Source organism: Ursus maritimus, unplaced genomic scaffold (assembly GCF_017311325.1).
Source record: "Ursus maritimus isolate PB19 unplaced genomic scaffold, ASM1731132v1 scaffold_35, whole genome shotgun sequence".
Lineage (NCBI taxonomy): Eukaryota > Metazoa > Chordata > Mammalia > Carnivora > Ursidae > Ursus > Ursus maritimus.
The window spans coordinates 1360420-1377319 of record NW_024426119.1 but is presented as its reverse complement, the minus strand read 5'-3'; the positions used below and the strand labels follow the sequence as shown (position 1 = coordinate 1377319).

The 16900-nt window shown below is 42.9% G+C and overlaps 1 protein-coding gene across 1 annotated transcript in view; it reads right to left on the bottom strand.

The window, feature by feature from the left end:
• FMN1 (formin 1) overlaps positions 1-11137 on the bottom strand; it is a 372175-nt gene extending 361038 nt beyond the window's left edge. Inside the window, exon 1 of the mRNA XM_040620429.1 lies at positions 9283-11137. Coding sequence (XP_040476363.1) covers positions 9283-11137 — 1855 coding nt within the window. The remainder of the gene's footprint in view (positions 1-9282) is intronic.
• Between the last annotated feature and the right edge of the window lie 5763 nt (positions 11138-16900).

Genomic DNA, 16900 nt, shown 5'->3' with positions numbered 1-16900 from the left:
GGGAGCCTGCTTCTCTCTCTCCCTCTTCCCCCACCACTGCTTGTGCTCCCTCTCCCTCTCTCTCTCAAATAAATAAATAAAATCTTAAAAAAAAAAAAAAAAAGAACCCTATGGTTTGACATTCCTTCTAGTAAATGCAGTCAGGGGAGTAACAACAGGGTGCAAAATCAGTATTTCTCTACCAGTTTTTGTGCCCCCCACCCTCCCCCGCAATTTCTCCTAATCATTCTAGGAATCGTGCCTGCTCAGGGATGTAGTCCTTCCCATCGTCACGGCTGTCCCCTCTTGTCTGGCTGCCTCACATGCCTCTTGACGCTGCTAGAATTGTCACCGGGGCTGCTGCAGCTAACGTGCCAGAGGTGCTGCCCAAGGCACTACTGCCCACGTCTCCCACTTCTCCACTGCTCCTAAGGACGAGGGAAATCTCGTTCATTCCACCATGTTCCCTGCCTCGCCGTGCTCTGACAGCACCTGGAGCTGGGACTCTTTGTCCACAAGTTTGTTACACTCTATTAATGCAGACCCTGCCTTCAATATCTTAAGGAAATTTTAGTAAAATTTCTCTTTAAATTTTCACATGGCTTTTTTGGTGCAGTTCCCTCTCCCTAGGACCCCGGGTGTGAGGCCTGGGGGCTGGGTCAGCAGAGAATCTGGAGGCCATACGTTATGCTATTTTCAGTGTTGTGTGTCCCCCCCTCACCATGCGCCTCAAATCCTGCTTTCCTTAGGAGGAGCCCCGCCCTGAGACCATTCTCTGAGCACTCAAGCCAAAGCCTCTTGACAGCTCTAACCATCTAATTATCCAGACATGCCTAGACCTCTGTCTGAATCCTAGGGAGACTACGCTTACGCTCAAGCTGCACATGTTATTTACTCCCTCCCCCGTTCCTCGGGGCTAACCTGGAAACCAACAGCTTTAATCAACCACAAGATTATTTTTGGGTTCTCCCTCCAAATGCAGAATTCAACCTCAAAATCTTGACTTGGATTAGAAACGAACAAGCAAAAAATCTATATCATAACATTTTAGGAAAAATATGTGACGCCTGGATGATCCAACTTACTGCCTTATCATGGATAAAATCGTGTTACATGAATCACAAAAATCTGAATCTCAAGTTCTAAAGCCCCCACTCACTTGCTTAGCATGAAGTCCAGTTTTTTCTCAGGTTCTTCCTCCCCAGCTCTGTCCTTCAGGGGTCCCACAAGGTTTCCGCGCTCAGGGGCCTGGCTACTGTGGACACCCTCTGCTCTGTTGCTCTAACACTCTTTGCCCTTGGGTTTCTAACAACCTCTTCAGACTACTGAAGCTGGCTTGGTAAGAAAGGTCCTGCCTCTCCACATGCACCCCAATGTTTATAGCAGCAATGTCCACAATAGCCAAACTATGGAAAGAGCCAAGATGTTCATTAACAGGTGAATGGATAAAGAAGATGTGGTTCATATATACAATGGAATACTACTTAGCCATCAAAAAGTGAAATCTTACCATTTACATGGATGTGGATGGAACTGGAGGGGATTAGGCTGAGCGAAATAAGTCAGAGAAAGACAATTATCATACAGTTTCACTCATATGTGGAATATAAGAAAGAGCTCAGAGGATCATAGAGAAAGGGAAGGAAAACTGAATGGGAAGTCATCAGAGAGGGACACAAACCATGAGAGACTCAACTCTAGGAAACAAACTGAGGGTTGCTGGAGGGGAGGTGGGTGGGGGAATGGGGTAACTGGGTGATGGGCATTAAGAAGGGCACATGATGTGATGAGCCCCGGGTGTTAAACGTAATGGGTAAACTACTGAACTCCACATCTGAAACTAATGTTGTACTATATATAGCTAACTAAATTTAAATTAAAAAAAAAAGAAGGAAAGAAAATTCCTGCCTCTCTTGAACAGTTCCTCTATACTGTAAGACTCTCGGACTTCTGGTGACAAAGTTATTCTTTCCCTTCATGCTGGAGACCCTTTCCCCTAGTGTCTAGGGGCACTCGTAGGAAAATGAGGACACGTCTGTGTACAGACTTTCGGCCCAGACTTATTCCCTCATGATACTTCCACTGTCCAGCATTCTTCCCTATTGCTCAATATCCTTTAAGGACCCCACAGTCCCTCTACCTCTTATACACCTCTGAATCCCATTTCTTTTTTTTTTTTTTTTTTAAGATTTATTTATTTATTTGTCAGAGAGAGAGAGCACAAGCAGGCAGAGTGGCAGGCAGAGGGAGAAGCTGGATCCCCACTGAGCAAGGAACCTGACATGGGACCCAATCCCAGGACCTGGGATCATGACCTGAGCTGAAGGCAGACGCTTAACCAACTGAGGCACCCAGGCACCCCTGAATCCCAATTCTAACCTAGTTTCAAGGTCTTTCCTGTAAGGCTCTAGGCCATATAGAAAGCATCTGGTTCAATGTACTGGAACAATCCATGACTGTGGAAGAAACTCCAAGTCCTTCTGTTAAGAGTCCAGAAACTCCATAACATGCCCTGGCAGGGGGCTGAGCTACCTGGGCACACAGAGAAAGCCTAAGGGGATGTATGGCCTAATATCACAGCCCGGAGCCCCCCCAAATTTACTAAGTAATATGGGCTGATTTGTGTTTGAGAACTGTCTAAGGGGAGTTACTGTCCTTGTAAGTGATCGGAAAGTAGATAAAATAAAATAGGCAGTAGCAATCATTTACCTGATGAGTTCTATCAAGAGGAAGAAAGTAGGCCCAGGGGGTATCCACTGTTTTCAGAAAGGAACCTCTCCCAGATAATCCATGAGGAATAAGACAAAACATCTACCTTCAAAATCAGTACTTTGCTTTATCAATTTGATAAAATGCTTTTGGTACAATTACCGCATTAAAAGCTTATTTTTTTATGCCCCAACCAATAATGCTATGAGGCAGATGGTGAAAAAATATGTTATCTATTAATTAAAAAAATTGTTTTCTCTTTGAGACTTTTCAGCGACTATGACTTGTAATCACAGTGTTAATTCTGTTATTTTCATATATCTTTAGAGTTACTTTAGACGGATGCATGTGACCTGGGACTGCAGATTGCCACCCTCGCTTTAAATCTTGAGCTCCAAACCCAAGAATAGAAAAGAAACATGAGAAAAACAATTCAATAGAAGGTGCAATCCTCAAAACACAATTGGATATTAATCTGGGAAAAAATTCACATACATGGAGCTGGCTCCGGATTTTAAAACATCAGATTTTGGTCATGGTCCTGGCTTTTGAAATGTATTATCTTTTGAAAAACAGAATTTGAATGAGAGAAACACCCATCAATTATTCTACATGGAAACTGACTTCAAAATACAAACTATTCATTGGTAGAAAATCTATTTCATATCTCATATGCTAATTAGCTATTCTTATTTTGCAGTGATTGAGAAAGATATTTTTAAATTCTTTTTGTGTTTTTCACAAAAAGCAACTGAACACAAAATGACAGCAATCACGGTTAAATAGGAGAGCTTTGTTTTTAAAAACCAGCTAATTTTTTCCAAATCCATGGAGGAAAAACTATCGCAAGAGTTCCAATTCTTTTACTTCCTCCATTTTTGAACTTTTAACAATAAGAGACAATCTACCTAAATTTAGAGGCATAAAGGTCACATGACGAAGAAATGAAATGGCACAATTATCATTTATTATCAAGATAACCACTATTCTGTAGCAAAACAGCCACCACACATTCTTCTTTACCTTGTTGCTCATTTAAATACCATTCTGTCTTCCTACCTTTCTTGGTCTTCCCCATCTGCATCATCTTGTCTTCCATTTGCCCCTCCAGACCCACTGTCCATCCTTTTCCACCCTACCCTTGGCCCTGGAAGGCTGACCTTGAAGACCACATCCACCGGCTCCCTTACACTCTGCCCTGTGGTTGGTTCAGTTAGAGGTTTCCAGGCAGAAGATCAAAGGAGAGAGAGGCCAGGATCTTCAGTCCCATGAGCTCGGCCACAGGCCACCGCTGCTTCCATGGGGCCCCTCTCCGTGAAGCTCCCCCGTCTGCGTTCCAGTGACTGCTGCTTCCCTTGTTCCTTCAGGCTGAGGGCTATTTCCTATCAGGACTTTTTCTACCAGGAGCCTTTATAAAGCTCCTTCTTCTCTTGATTTCTGGATAATGCTACATCCTCACCCAGTCCTCCCTGTCTGACTAGTCCTCTGTGGGCTCTGCTTTCCCAGCTCTCTAGCGAACTGCTTTTCCCTGCTTAACAATGCAGTCTCAGAGCTGAGCTTCTCACGCCATTAAAGGACATGGGGAAAACACAGGAAAATGCAGTTTAGCTGTAATCCCACCACACACACTAACCGCTCTAGGTGCATGTTTTTTTTATTTTAATTAAAAAGTCATTAAATCACTCATTAAAAGGAGTTGGGGATATGGATGAAATAGGTGAAGGGGATTAAGAGATACAAAGTTCCAATGATAAGATCAATAAGCATGGGGATAAAAAGTACAGCATAGGGGAAACGGTCAATAACACTGTGATAATGTTGTAGGCAGCGGACAGTAGCCATACTTATCCTGGTGAGCAGTGTGTAATGCCTAAGGTTGTCAAATCATTGTGCTGTACACCTGAAACTAATATAACATTTACGTCAACTATACTTCAATGAATAAGGGATAACCATTAAATAAAAGTAGTTAAATCAATCTTAAACATCATAAAAGTGACACATTTACTGCGACCAGTCACATACTATAAAAATATATAAAGAGAAGAAGTTAATACTCTTCCCTAATGTTCTGGATTCTTCCCCTTCACCTCATTCCCACCATCACCCTGCTTTGCCTGCAGATAAAGAATGTGAACAGGCTGGTCAGTCTTTGTCTACATCTGCCTCCATGATATTCAAGCCCATACCAAACATACATATACTCATATATGAAGAGGAGTGATACAAAACTGTCTTTACAAAAACTGCAAGCAGGCTGTACATCACCTTGCCACTTGCTAGGTACAGATCTAGTTCAATACTTGGAACAGCCTCATAGTATTAAACAGTAGAAATGCACTATAATTTATTTAACCACTTCTCTACTGATGGACATTCAGAGTTTTTCAGCTATTTTTGCCACTACAAACAATGCAACAGTAAACACCCTTAAGCATATATGTTTACTGGTGCATCTATTTTTGTAAACTAAATTCCAAAAAGTAGGGTTGTTAAGTCAAAGTTACATATAGTTTCAATTGCCACCCCCTTACTTTCTTAAAAGTATATAGCAATGTATTTCTTCACTTAATTCTTACATTTGTTTTATATGAGTATGATAATGGTATATGCAATTTTTGAATCTTATTTTCTCTCAGTGTGAATTACAGAGAACTTTCTATGCACTATATACTTTCTGTAGGAATCTTAAATGGTTGCATACGTCCATTAATGTTATGAAGTTTCTTTAAATTTTTATTGGACTTGTATCAAACCTCAGTATTATTGTAGGAAGAATTTCTATCCACTCCCTGTAATATGTGCTCAGAGAAACAGAAGTTTTGACAGTTGCATTAGATATTAAAAAATCTATCCCAAGTGTGTGTCTCAACTCTTAATCAGTTGACATGAACAACGTCTTTTGATGGCCCTTCCGATTGATCAAGTGACTCATAATATCAAGAAGAACTATGCCTGTGGCCTCTGCTTTGACCACCCCCACAGTGACTTCAATCAGAGGACAAAGATCATGAGATTGCTGAGGAGCACACAGAAACACTGGGCACTTTCCTGAGTGCGGCGAGCCGAATTCCATGTGATTCTTCTGGCATTAAAAGGGTCTATTTCAGATCAAAGGTAAGAAGAAAGCCATCAAGACAGGAAAGAATCTCAGCCCCGAGGACACCGCTGTGCAGGTTTGCAGCACCAGAGTCCCTCAGTCCGAGAAAATACCATATTCCACAAAGGCTTGGGAATATTCTACGGTAGCTTCCATCCCCAAATAAAACATTATAAAACCAATTCCAAAGGGAGAAGGGGGGAGAAGGCAGTGTAAGCTAGGGGGTGGGCGTGGGCATGAAATGACAAATCTGGCCACCATTCACTGTTAGTGTACTCTCTGTTTGATCATATCACCACAAGAAAAGAAATTCCTGTGTGTTGCCCTGGGAATGAAGAGTTAAGAAAATTTCAAAGCCAATAGGAGGTGGACCAGTAGCCTCTGTGATGCCTTTATGCTATTTCCTGTGTGGATGGCAATATTGGCTTTAACTCTTGGTCCTGTGAGGAGGAGAAGCAGATTTCATTCTTTCCTGGGAATTACTACACGCCCATAACACTAAAGAGTCTTCCAACTGGAAACAGATCTGATTACTTTTGCCAGACTTAATCTCTTACTTGAGCAGTTAATGAGAGCTTTCAATAATCTTAATCACATCACTTCAATAAAATACCTCGATGTTATTTCCACAGGAAATAAATGTCCACAGACCATAAACCCAACCTAGTTAATAGCTAATGTGGGAGACAGGTGGGAGTTGGGTCCAGATAAAGGGCCACTGTGCAGTGATAGCCAGTAAATTTATGCCCCTCTACCCCCTCCACCCACCATCCAGGCTGCTGGGGATTCTCTGAGGCCTCTGCCAGGAAGGGGTGAGAAGGGAAATAAAGTGAAAGACAGGCAGCTAGAAGCAGGAAAATTCCCACCAGTGGCAGGAAATCACTGAAGGATCCAGACTATGAAGAGAATTCATGACCATGGAAAAGGGGAATAAGGGGGAGAAGAACACAGGAACAGAGGATATAAATCAAAGACCCACTATCTGAAGAACTCCCTCCCTTCATGCTTTTCAGAGGGACAGTGACAAGAGACAATGTTTGGATGTCCTGGAGGAAGGTCCCAGCAAAGGGGAAGTCACCCACACCAGAAGAAAAAGTCTCTTCTCCTCCTTTCCCATTCCTTCTTTTATAAGGTTAGAAGCACGCTATTATGATTATAAGGACTGGCTACTGAAAGTGCAATGGAGGGCTGGAGCCAAAGGAAGGGGAGTGGTTCTGAGCAATTGTGTGGAGAGGCCAAGGGAGAGTGTGACCACCCACTGAACTTACCACTTGGTGGGCTCATGGTCAATCACCACAGAAACTGAATGTCCTCTGTGTGCCTGCCTGGACCCAGATACAATGGAGGTTTTATAATATTTTTCATAATGAAAAAGGGCAACAAAATAAAAAGATACTCTAAATCAGGAAAAAAACAAGATTTACTGAAGCTCAATGTATTTAATGTCCACTTTCTGGTTGAGTGACACACACAATCCTAGACGTTGGTGTGGTTTCTAAAAAAAAAAGAACCTTTAGAGTGGAAGCAGCTATTCCACACCCAAGTCTCCAGAAGTTTCTCATCTAACAGCCGCACAGACCTCCCTTTCCAAGAATTCCAAAGGCTCCGGCATCCACAGGGAGAAAGAATTTTCATCACTAGGGTTCTATATGATACGTGATAAAAAATCTATAATTCTCTGACTTTCCTGGTGAAGTGGATTGGTTATATCATGAAAGTAGCAAGTCTTCTCAAAGTAAGATCAACGTATTGCAAAAATAAGATCAAAAGCATTTACCACATTTTTAAAGAATGACGCCTGGATCAAAGATTTAGAGAAATTTAAAAAATGTCAAGAGTCAAAATGAACAGAAAGCCATTGAAATTCCTCTTTCCTAGATAGAGATTTTTATCTCAGAAATTGTGCGTGATATTTTCTCTAACCTTTAAGAGACCATATATCATATTACGAACTATTCCCTAGACAAAGCGCTGACCACATGCTGTGGGAGTTACCCCGGAAAAGAATCCGTTCCCTGCACAGCGGCATATGAAACCCTGAGCCCCTGGCCACATTGGCCTGGAGAATGTAAGGAATACCGGAGGGGCATGGGTCTTATTGAACCCACTTGTAGAACCCCCAAAATACCGGAGGGGCATGGGTCTTATTGAACCCACTTGTAGAACCCCCAAAATACCGGAGGGGCATGGGTCTTATTGAACCCACTTGTAGAACCCCCAAAATACCGGAGGGGCATGGGTCTTATTGAACCCACTTGTAGAACCCCCAAAATACCTTTCACACAAAATTTTAAATCACACTAAACATAGAAGCCAAATTATACCTTAAGCACCCCTAAGTAAAACATTACAGTAAAATACACCATAAGAAAAACAGAAAAAAACATTACTTCATGCTCATTTGGGAAATAAAGAGTCCAAAAAAAAGAAAGAGAATCTGAACCAAGTTTCTTGGTGAGACTAAATTCGTCCTTCTTCTGGTAACGCTGACCACATGCTGTGGGAGTTACCCCGGAAAAGAATCCGTTCCCTGCACAGCGGCATATGAAACCCTGAGCCCCTTATTGAACCCACTTGTAGAACCCCCAAAATACCGGAGGGGCATGGGTCTTATTGAACCCACTTATAGAACCCCCAAAATACCGGAGGGGCATGGGTCTTATTGAACCCACTTATAGAACCCCCAAAATACCGGAGGGGCATTGGTCTTATTGAACCCACTTGTAGAACCCCCAAAATTATTTTCACATAAAATTTTATATCACACTAAACATAGAAGCCAAATTAGCTCTTGAGCACCCCTAAGTAAAACATTACAGTAAAATACACCATAAGAAAAACAGAAAAAAACATTACTTCATGCTCATTTGGGAAATAAAGAGTCCAAAAAAAAGAAAGAGAATCTGAACCAAGTTTCTTGGTGAGACTAAATTCGTCCTTCTTCTGGTAAAAAAGGAAAGTTCTTGCCATAAAGTAATGATGCTTATAAAAGTGATTATTAAAAAACAAAAATGAAAAACCTCTTACAACAGACAGATGAGCAAAGACACAGGGGGCTTTTGCTCTTCTGCTTAGAGAACCCCAACGAACCGGGCCACTTCAGCAGCGTGAGCAGCAGAATTTAGGTCAAGGGGCCAATTACCCAGGGTTAGCATCAAAGGCAGAGACAAGTTGCTACTGCTTTCTGCTCATTCCTGTTCCTTTTGAGAGTCCTGAGTTAAGCAACCATGAGGCAGCTTTAGAGTATGCCAAAGAACACTATTTGACCAAGTATTGCTTCTGGAAGCAGCTACACCCCTGACCCTTTAAGTCAGCACCAGCCTCACCGTTGCCACACTCCCCTATACCACTCCCAGTTTTCTTGCTGCAAAGTGAACTAACAGGCCTAGGAATCTGGGTGCCTCGTTCAGTCGCCAGTCTCTGAATAGCACAAGCAGATTACTGTTTGTGAGCTGCCTGAGAACAGATGCGAAGTATCTTACACAGGGGCTTACCTGGAGGTGACTGGTACTGGGGCCGAGTCTTTCCGGGACCCAAGCTCTCTTCTAAAGGGTCCCCAGGCACCAACCGCGGTTGGCCTGCTCTGAGGGAGGTCGAGCTGGCTCCTTTGGTCTCCGTGACCTTTGCAGAGGTTGGTGGCTCCAAGGTGTCAGCAGAGGAGGACCCAGAGAAAGTACTTTTCTTTCGGCCAAGAGAGTCATCAGGAGCCACTTCCCACTCACCGGGCAGTGGAGGGAGCTGGAGGACCCCGTGATGCTGCTCAGGGCTGGGGAAGCTTGGAGACAGAGGCGAGCGAACAGGTGCCATCCGCTTGTGTGTGCCGGACTGGGAGGATGAATTATTCAGTAGTATGTTGAGCGCTGCCGGGGCTGGGGGGGCCGGCTTCTCCTCATGGCCCCCGGGCTGTGACCAGTCAGGACCTCCACTGTGGGGGAGGTCCAGAAACGAGGTTTTGGGATCCCTCGGAGACAGTCCAGCCTTCCTCTTGCCTCTGGCTTCTGGGAGGGTGTGGGTGGCTGGTGTGTTTGGGGGGAAGCCCAGCCTTTTCCCTTCACTGGCTTCATCTAACTTCTCACTCTCTATCACCTTCAGCAGGACCTTGTTCACAGCCCCCTCCATGCTGGCTGAAGTACGTTTTCTGTCCGACAGCGGCCATGACCCGTCCCCTTGCTGCTCCTGGCCCTGCCACCTGGAACCATGAGTCCCAGCCTCGGCTCCTGGAAGGGTGAGCCAGTCTGCTCTGGGTAAAAACTCAGCCTGGGCCGCTGGGCAAATGGCAACGCTTTCCTCGCCCTCAGGATGCGTTCTAACTACTCTCTGCACCTGAGAAGACAGATCCTGGACTTTGGCCACCACTTTGGAAATAGGCTTCTTCCTGCATGTATGCTCAGTAGACTTTTCCCTCTGGCCCTTCTCTGCCTCTGGACGCTTCTTGGAGTCCTCGTGACTTTCAGACAAACCTGTCTGCTGGTGCACCAGTCGGTGAGGGCCCCTCTCCAGCACTCCAGCACCATCATCTCCTGGCTCTGTGGAGCTGCAGTCAGGGGGCGGCCCTCCTCTTCCAAGCCCGGTGTCCTCAGAAGACTTCCTGAAGCTCCCAAAGCCACGGCTGGCATCCAGTGTCCTGGGGATCTCTGGGGGGCAGCTCTCTCTCCACTGCAGGGAAGAAGCCAATGCCCCGCTTGGGAGCGAGGTGCCTCTCTCATTTAGAAGCCAAAGATTAGGTCTTGTCCGAGAAAGAGGAAGAGATTTGCTGAAGCAGATCTGGTCCTTCCCCATCTGAGGAGCCGACTGATGGCTCCCACGCCCTTTTCTTCTCGTCCTCTTCTGTGGAAGCACCTCAAAGCTCCCTCTCCTTCCTCCAAACCTCCGCGGCTTTCTGTTCCCATGGGCACTCCTCTTATTGAGACAGCCCACGGGGGGCTCCCCTGGCCAGTCACCAGCACTGTGGAAACAGTCGTCCTCAGGGGCCAGGCTCACAGACAGCTCCGGCAGCTTTCCCTCCTGGTTCCCCATCGTAATCCCCAGGATGTGGTCTGAGCTAAGCAGATTGGCCAGAAGTCTCTCCCTCTCTGCTGTGAGTTTGTAGAGCTCAGTTAAAATGTCTTTTGTGGGAGTTTGCTTGAAAAATATGTCGCCTGGATGTTCATTTGGCTGCAGGCTGAGGCTGATGACGTCTGACCCCTCCCTGACTTGGTAGCAGTTATGAAACGCTTTATTGGATCTGTCTAGAGTTACAGTGCCCTTGTATGAAAATCCTCTAACTTCCCCCCTTGGAAGATAGAAGCTGATGTAGCAGACTTCAGTAATGGGCTTACGCAATTGGAGGGTGCAGTGAGTGCCTTCCATTATGCCTACCTAATTATTCATGCCTTGGAGATGCTGGTCTGCGGTCAGGCTTCCCAGGCTCCGGTGGTGGGGCATGTGATGGTGGCTAGGCAGGGAAAGCAGCTGACAGTCATCTCCAGCAACAAGACTGTCTGGTAGAAGAAGAAGGGAAGAAAGCAGCTTGTCAAACTGAGTGCATAAATCACACACCAACATAAATAAAAGCGGGGCCATGACTTATCCTTTCTCTCTGGCTGATCTCAACCAACTCAACTCACCCCAACCAGAGGCTGACTGCAACCTCTTCCCCACTCCCATCCCTCCCCCCATCCCCTGGCCAGAGCTTTTCTACAGCTGAGAAATGGCAGAGTGCTCTATTTTAGCCCCAAGACAAAAGCTCCTTTTCCCCAAAAAGGAACTCACCATACACCCTAGAGCAAGTCTGTCAACTTCTCTAGCCTTCAGTTTGTATTTTTCTATTAAACACAGCTAATACATCTCCCAGAAATCCTGAGGAAAGGGGACTTTGGGATCCTTAGAAAACGTAGACATTTTAATAACTTGTGTTTGGAATATTACTTTGCAAAAATGAGTGAAGCTTTTTTAATCTCCAAAAAGCACCTTCTAAGATTTAAGATTACTTATCTATTTAACTTAAAGCAGTGTTGGGGAAAGGTATTAGGCCACAAATTTGGAGCCTTTTCTGAATACAACTCGTACATTTTGCCAAAAGAGCTAAAGCTGAAAAATTTTAGGATTGAAATTTAATTAAATAATTCAGGACTCTTAGTCAAGGTTGTTTGGGTTTTTTTTCTCCCCACTTCTTGCCTATTTGAGGCCAAATGGAATGGTAGAGAAAAAGCAAGTATCTATAAGCCACTGCTGGCCCTGTGTGGATTTTCCATGTCTTTACCAATGAAGCAGCTAAAATGTCACATAAGTGGTGAAGGCAGCTGTGTTTCTCTCCTAAGATTTGAGGAATCCCAGGAGTGTCTTTGTGGTTAACGTCCCCCTCTCCCCCCAGACCAAGCATGGGGCTTAGAATTCTATATTACAGCACTTCATTTCTTAAATTAAAGCATTTCCCAGTCTTCAAGACATCCATGCCTAAAAGAAAATCCCACTGGGAAGGGTAACACAATAACCATTTACTAACTATTGAGATCTTCAGTGCATTATTTTCCTCAGGTATTTGATAACTGGATCCAGATAATAAAAGCTACATAAAAGTACATCTTGAGTGGCAGAAGAGAGAAAGGAGGAAGCGTTTTGTAATAGAAACTCCTTGAGGAAGACAGATAAAAGGTGATAAAAATGAAGATTAAAAAAAAAATGCATACAGCTGCTGGTCAACCCACAAGCACCAGGAGGACTCAGAGTACTCGGAGAAAGGGAAAGTAGAACACCATTTTAAGGGCTAAGAGAAAAGATGTGTTAATGCAGAATTTTTTATCCAGTGAAAATATTCTTCAGAAATGATGGTGAAATAAAGTCATTCTCAGATGAAGAAAGAGAAGTAGTTGCTAGCAGACCTGCTCTAAAAGATTTGCTAAAAGAAACTCTTCAGAGAGAATGAAAAAAGGAACTTGTAACATCAAGAATGAAGAAAAAGCAACAGAAATGGTAATGTCTGTGTAAACACAGTATTATTCCTCTCTTGAGTTCTTTAAAAAATGCTTGACAGTTGAAAACAACAACAAAAATAACATTGTTTGGTGGGATTGCAATGTATATACATATAATATACATGACAGCTACAACATTAAAAGGGTGGGAAAAGGGACCCATATGGTGGCAAAGTATAACAGCAATTTAATTCTTGATACACTGTGAAGAGTAAGGCATGCATATTTAATCCCTAGAGCAACCACTAAAAGAGATATAATGAAAAATACAATTGATACATTAAAATGGAAGAATTAAAGAAAAACATTCAAATAACTCAAAACAAAACAAGAAAGGGGAAATGAAAGAGAGGAACCAAAAAATAGAGGCAACAAACACAAGTAAATAATAAAATGGTTAATCTAAAGCTAAACATATCGATAATTACATTAAATGTAAATGGTCTACACACACCATTAAAAGACAAAGATCGTCAGACATGTCTAATACGCAATTAAAGTCACGGGCTTGGATGAGGTTACTCAAGAAGAGTATACAGACCAAAAAAAACCCCAAAGGTTGTAGAACAGAGTACTGGGAACACAGATATTTAAGGGATAAATGGAGGGAAAAGAGACTTTAAATGACGCTGAAAAAAATGTGCAATAAGATAATTCTCCATATTTTGTAGCTACAGAAATTAAGATTCAGTGATCTAACTTCTTACTATGATTTTAGTATAGATCTGTAAACCCTAGCCCTAACACCTTTTAATCAGTACTGCCAAAATGAGACCGGAACCTATGTCTCAGAAACTAGTGTTAGATTAAACTGGAGGGCTTCCATAAGATAAGCAAGCCTTTTTTCCTCCCTTCCCTGACAATAACAGGAGTCCAACACCCAGTTATATCTTTAAATTCTTAGCTCCAGCCTCATCCATCATCTCTTCTTAAATACCTGTTGTATTTTCTCTCTATTGCTACATTTTCTTTTGCAGAGGAATAGTGTAAAAATGAAAGTCATAACCATGGTATTGTACCATGCTGAAGACCTTTCTTTCTTTCTTTTTTTTTTTTTTAAAGATTTTATTTATTTATTAACAGAGAGAGAGACAGCCAGTAAGAGAGGTAACACAGGCAGGGGGAGTGGGAGAGGAAGAAGCAGCCTCCCAGTGGAGGAGCCCCATGTGGGGCTCAATCCCAGGACTCCGGGATCACGCCCTGAGCCGAAGGCAGATGCTCAACGACTGAGCCACCCAGGTGCCCCATGAAGACCTTTCAACTAGGGCTCAAGTGATAGGGTGTAGAAGATAAAAGGAAAGATGTTGGGGTTGTAGATTTCAACACTGGTCATGTAGTTTGTGCCAGGACACATAGCAAAAATAAGTCCCTACCAATTATAAAAGAAAAATATCCCATTCTTGGAATTCTAAAATTAAAAAAAATATATTGCCCATTTTTACCTTGCTTTCAAGGTAAAATACTCTTCTACCATTTTCGGGGGGTTCCAAATTCAGGTGCAAAATGGCTTCTTCATGCCTTGTGTTCATAATTTCTGAGTTTCTTTTTTAAAGATTTTATTTATTTACTCGACAGAGATAGAGACAGCCAGCGAGAGAGGGAACACAAGCAGGGGGAGTGGGAGAGGAAGAAGCAGGCTCATAGCGGAGGAGCCTGATGTGGGGCTCGATCCCATAACGCCAGGATCACGCCCTGAGCCGAAGGCAGACGCTTAACCGCTGTGCCACCCAGGCGCCCCAATTTCTGAGTTTCTAATGATTGTGTAAGCAAGTATGGAAGATATTCCTAGTGCCTTTCTCTGACCTTATCATTTGACAAACAGTTCAAGGAAAAGGCATTATCTGCAATGAAAGGAAGGGATTGAGAAGTGGATTGTTTTAAAGTGGAGTTGCTTGAAAAAAACAAGCTTCTCTTCTGAATGCACAAGAGCACAGGTGTTGATACATCAGTGGCACAAAGATCATCTAACTTGCCTGAATTTAGCATCCTCAGGACATCTTAGAGGAAATTTACAGAGGAAAAAAATTATTTCATATTTTCTGGTCTTAGGATGAGTTTCACAATTAGCTTTGCTGTAATTTTGAACATCCAAAGTCCAAATAATCTAAGATAAAGAACATGAACAAATCTTTTTCAACACTCTTATTTCCCCATTCTCTTCCATAGTTTGAAATTATTTTTATCAAAATTGTTATGCACATCCTCCACTATCATCAATGAATACTTACAGAGCTGCCTCTAGAGCATAGAAGAACTATCCACACTTTTCCCCAATCTCTCTTTCTCTCTCCCTAAAGACTCTCGGGATTCAGCCATCAGCCTAGTATCCCTGCCAGTGTCTGTTATCTGGATAAATGCCCCTCATGTATTTTCTTCTTTCCTTTGTGGAATGAGAAATTTAATCTCTAGGTTTCTAATTCATTAACTCAAAATATTATTTGGTGACACCTACTAGCTAGCCAAAGAACTACAAAACTCCTCCTCTTTGAAGAAAAACATATGACCCGAGTAAAGGAACTTCAGCCTCAGCACTCTAGTGGGCACCACGTCAAAGGCAGGCTTCTGAGCAGGGCAAACACTTCTCTGCAAAAAGCCATTAGCAAGTCAAGAGTGCCGTGCTGAATCATCACACATACTTTCCATCTGAGAAACCAGAGGAAAAAAACTACAAGTCTTGGGAGAAAAAAGCAAAATAACAAGGAAGCAATATCGAGTGGGGTTAAATACACCAGCACTATAATTCCATGCTGAGTTCACAGGACTATTTCAAGCGGCATTGGCTCATTCTGCTTTGACTAAAATACAGCAGCTCTGCAGGCTCCACACACTGAATTATACATCTTAATTTGGCCTACAAAGTAACCTTCTCTGGTTATGCTCAGCGTAAAAGCGCTTTGTTTCGTGGGGAGTCTTCGTGTCTTCCATTTCCTCTGGTAAACTCCAGACTGTCTCCAAGACAACACTGCTGTGGTGATTTCTTCCCTGACTCTTTTTCCAATAAGCAAATACATGATATCACTCCACCCCAAATGGAAATATCTGTTGTACCTCATCATAATGGAAAATTATTGCCTTTTTAGTAGATGCTATTCAATGCTCATGACGTATTTCACCAATGCCTAAAATAAGATTCAAGAATTAACCGCAGTCATTCTGTCTGCTTACTGTCAATTTCCTAATTGATTCTGGCCCTAAAAGACCAATGCGCAGCTTTATTTGCTTAGCGATGGGCAAAGTAATGCCCCATCTCTCCATCTGAGCCCAATACTAAGATAGATTATCTATAAGTTCCATTATTAAACTGGAAATTGCCCATTTGCCCATTCAGATTCGGGTTCTCCCCTTCTACACACCACTCTAAACACCAGAAGACTGACTGAACAAGCTCCCTGGCACTCTAGCTTCTACTGGCTTTAGACATTGGGAAATACTAGCAACAGATGGGAGGGCAGAATGGAAGAAGGTTCATATTTATTCCCTGGCTCCCTCCCTCCTAGGCTATGGTTTTGTAGTAGGTATGTCCTCTAATGAAGACCACAGTTCCTTTTGGGTAGTCTTCCTCTAGGTATAGCTACTTTCTCTGTGTGACTTCCTCCCATTGCTTATCCAGACCTAGGTAGTTTTGAATTCTGTCACTTGGGTGTGATTTTGGAAAAGTTAGTGCCTACCTCTCTCCTTCCCACCCATCCTAGGAAGGAATGCAGACTACTGATTTTCAAATAGAAGGTATAAAAATAAAGGTGGGTCTGCAATAGCTTTCTAGCTCTTTTCCCACAGAGGTATTTTTTTTCTCAAAGAAATTACATACTGTAAGAGTAGGAGAATAGAAGCAATAGTTAAATTATTGCAGTACAAAGCAGAAAGAGACTCATTCGACAAGACATCAAAGTATAGATTAGAGGAGGTTAAAAAGAGACACATCATGTTTGTAGGATCAGAAAATTCTTCAAAAAGAAGAAAGCATTTGGAATAGCTCCATACTAAAGGGTAAGATTTTGACAGATGTGAATTTAAAAAGGGAATTCTAGGAGGAGAGACATTATACAAGACCAAGAAATTTGCTAACATGTGCAAAGGGAAGAAGTACTCTCTTTGTTTTTTAGACACATGTTAGGAGAGGTAAGTCAAGAGTGAGAGCACATTGTAAAAAGATTTGAAT